Here is a 4,015-nt window from a genome sequence, read left to right as displayed (position 1 = left end):
TACAAGTAATGTGGTTTGGAGAAAAACAAGCACAGTTAAGACATTCTATTTAAAAGACAAATTATTTTTCTGTATGGTAAATACCAAGAAAAAAATGTTAGGCAGTCTGTCTCCACTCACCAATGGAATGTGTTTATAAGGTTGGTCAACAAGCAACTGCCTCATTTTATTTAAGTCAAATGATAAAGAGTAACTCTATCAACAACCACAAAAAAATCAGTATTCTTTATGATAGACTATAAGAAGTAAGTATTATAACTAAATATAACTTCAAAGCAAGAAATTAAAATTAGACTCCAGACAGTTATGGAATGGTTAATTCTACCCAGGCTGTTAAGTTTTTCCAAGCATTAAATGGCAACATAAGCAGAATGCATAGCTGAAAAATGAGGTTCAGACCCATTCTTCTCCATACATGGATAGAGTATTGTTATACTAAAAGCCTGCAAATTCATACCCCTCGATCTTCCTCACTATGTCACTGTCACCTGGGGAGAATTGGACAGGTTCATTAGCAAAGTGAGGATCAAAGTTGTTCAAACCGAATCCCCCACACATATTTGGTTTAAAGGGAGGCACCACCCACTTTTGCTCCATCATGTACCAGTTAACATTTCAAAAGAAGGAATGCTTCTTAACATCAGCCAATCCCCTTTGAGGATGACAACCCAATTGTTCCCTTGGGGCCCTGTTCAGAAAACCATACAGGACACTTGCAGCTTTTAGAGGAAGACAGTGAGGTACAAAAATGTCTCTTTCTAAAATTGCTTGCAAGAGATAATCGATTGAGTTTTCATAAGGGTTAGCAAAGCTCTCAACAAGATGGAATGGAGACTCTCCAACCATCATCTCAAACATCAGGACTCCAAGAGTCCACCAGCCCACACTGAAGCCATGATCTTCCCCTCTTATAATTTCTGGAGACAGATAATTAGGAGTGCCACAGAAAGTGCTGGTCGTGTCGCCTGGTTGTAAGCCTTCCTTACAAATGCAATAGTCAGTAAGTTTAATGTGCCCTTCTGAATCCAGCAGTAAATTGTCCAATTTCAAATTTCTGTACAGTATCCCTCGCTGATGGAGATAGTTGAATGCCAGACTGATTTGTGCAGAGTAAAACCTGGCAGGTTCTTCAGAAAGTATTCTTTGTTGCTGCATATGAAACAGTAGATCTCCACCATTTACATAGTCTATGACAAAGAACGGTCTGCTTTCTGTTTGGAAGCAGGAATGTAGTCCAACAAGAAAAGGACAGTTGGATGCCTGCTCCAAAACGTGCTTCTCTGTCCGGACCCGGTCAGGGTTGACCAGCTCTTTTTTCACTGCTTTCACTGCATACATACGATTGGATTTTTTCAGTTGAACCAACAGTACTTTTGCATAACTTCCTCTGCCGATCACGCGAAGCAAATTGAAGTCCTGAAGACCTAAACCAGGTGAAGCTTTGCTACTTTCCCTGTTGTTCACTGTTTCATTCTCTTCATCAACTCGTTCTAAAGCCTCATGAGTTGAACTGTCTCGTGGGATCGCTGTCTGCGCAGGGTCTGACGCCATGGTTGATGGATCCACTGGCACCATGGGCTCTGATGGTAGGAACGCTGCCCACACTGAACTGTGACAAGTTGGTGGCACTTCTTGTGCACCGAGAGTTTACAGCGGGTGCACGTATACACCTGGCGGCCAAGGCCCCCTACACGGCTGAAGCGTTTGACTTGAAAAGGGTGGCCATTTGCACAATACAGCTTTCTCCAGCGGCCTGCAGCTCTGTGCCGGATGGATTTCTCTTCTCCTGGACAAGGCACTTTAGGATGTTCTGGTTCACAAGGCAACGCTGGAATTAAGAGCTCATAATCCTTTATTTTAGAAAGCCTAGTGGCCTCTTCTAACTCCAACTGAGGTGACGCAGTATACGGGTCTCCTTCCTCTTCTATCCAATCTGGGGTGAAAAGCTGTTTATTGTTCAAACACCACACGTCTCGATCTTTATCACGAAGGCCCTCGGAGGAGCTGTAATTCTCAAAAGACGTCATGATGTCTCTTCTCAAAATCAGAGCTGATCGGGTAGAGGTGTGGGTGGTGGAGGTGCCCGGGAAGAAGGGACCATAGACGGGTTGGCTGTCCAGGAAAATGGGCAAGCGCTTGGCGAGCGAGTGCGGCCTGACTGCCTGCACGGACCATACTGGCCGGAGTTCCACAAGGCTCTCTGTGAAGTTGTTTCCAATAGCAGCGGCCAGACCCGGGTGGATGTACACGAGGCTTCTCGGTGTCTCTTGGGGGCCGAGGGCTGTGACTTCGGTCTCTGCCCCTGGACTTGGACTCTCTAGGTTTTCTGTGTCTGGCTCTGGGGAGACCTGCCCAGAGTGACTGGGTGTTTCTGGGCGTGGTGATACTTGCCCTGCGCTCTTCCCAGCTTCTGCGCCGGTGGTATTTGGGCTTAGGGAGACTTCCCTGGGGCGCCTTGATTTTGGTAGGGCACTGGTGGTCACTCCCGGGGAGACCTTCCCTGGGGTGTCTGTGACAGTCGTGTGGCTGCTGCAGTGCGGCCTGCAGCGGCTGGATGGAGTCAGCCGTCTTCTCAATCTTTCACAGATACTTTCTCTGGCTGGGGTCCTGAGGCTGCCGCCTTGCGGAGTGGAGAAGCAGCTCAGCATGTTCGCTTCTGACCGTCTCCGCCCAAGTGAGCTTGGGAGACGGCTGCTACTGGATTGTGAGGCCGGTTAGCAAGGGTTCCACATTCTGTTTGGAGATGTTGCCAAGGAAGGGCGGTCATGTCTTGGGGTTCCACAACCACAGAAAAACCTATATGGCTCATCTTTGTCTCCATACTAAATAAATCAATGGCCACTTATTTTTATCAATTTCAACATCTATCTGTGTATCTTTTTATCTGATGTATCATCTAACTACTGAGTTTTTTACTTTTGAAATATTTGGCCTTGAACCTTGGCTCTTCACGTTGAACTATATCCTCCTGTAATTTTTTCAGATACCCACTAAGTCATTGCGATTGTAATGATGGATAATATATGTGGGGAGATTGCTGAATAAGAAAATTTTATTTTCCCACAATGAAAAAATGAGACGTAATGAGGTTATACATGTTAATAAGTCTATTTAACCAATCCACAATGTATACATATTCAAAAATATGTTGCACATGGTAAACAAATGTATAATTTTTATTTTTCTAATCAATAAATAAAAGAATCAACAGTAATCTGGCCTAGTTAAATCACTAAATTTGGCAGGTTTAGATGCCACGTGGTGATTTTCTTGCCTCAGCCACCCAAAATGGTGGGATTACACTCAGGAACCTTCTTACCTGATTGTGTGTGTGATTTATTAATGGCAAAATGATCCAAAAGTGCATGTTCTGAGGCATCTCTTCCATACAAAGGAGCCATTTTCTTTGTTTTTCTCTTTCATTAAGTTCATTGGTACAATTTAGATATGCGATACAGTTGCATTAATCATTGGTATTTTGTACTTTCACACAATGTATCTTGGTTCTTATTTTCTCTCCATTTCCCTGCCCTCTCTTCACCCCCTTAACCCTATTTACAAGGACTTTGTTTCCACGTTTTTCCTTTTCTCATATTTTTTTCTTTTCCCTTCTTACCTTTCCCCTACCCTTCCTACTTCTCCTACTCATTCAGAACTTTTCCTCCAGTTGCACAATATCCATAATACATTTTGAACCTTATTTATAATTTTAGATTTTCGCACCAAACAAATTATTCAGTATTTACAAATGTGCATCCTATCAATTTCATTTAAGAGTACAGTCAGTGTGCATCCACTTTTTGAAGAATGACCCATGTGCAGCCCAAAATAATGTACATTCTGATTTTGTGGGGTGGGGCACTCTGTAGATGTCTATTAAGTCCATTTGTTCAAAAGATTGGCTCAGTTCTAGTATTTCATTGTTGATTTTTTTGTCTAGATGATCCATCTATTTGTAACAGTGGGGTATTGAGGTCCCCCACTACAACTGCATTAGTGCTTATGTGGTTTTTCA

The 4,015-nt window shown here is 43.2% G+C and overlaps 1 protein-coding gene across 1 annotated transcript; it reads right to left on the bottom strand.

Moving 5' to 3' along the window:
* Nucleotides 1–435: 435 nt before the first annotated feature.
* On the bottom strand, nt 436–2,684 carry LOC104854155 (protein kinase C iota type-like). Its single transcript, XM_033756664.1, is given in 2 exon segments — nt 436–1,592; nt 1,595–2,684. Coding segments are annotated over 2 exon segments (2,211 nt in total). The 5' UTR covers nt 2,649–2,684.
* Between the last annotated feature and the right edge of the window lie 1,331 nt (nt 2,685–4,015).

This window comes from Fukomys damarensis, unplaced genomic scaffold, assembly GCF_012274545.1.
Source record: "Fukomys damarensis isolate Sample0158 unplaced genomic scaffold, DMR_v1.0_HiC HiC_scaffold_27, whole genome shotgun sequence".
NCBI classification, from domain to species: domain Eukaryota; kingdom Metazoa; phylum Chordata; class Mammalia; order Rodentia; family Bathyergidae; genus Fukomys; species Fukomys damarensis.
Note: the sequence above shows the minus strand (reverse complement) of the source record. Positions and strands in the feature narration are given on the sequence as shown.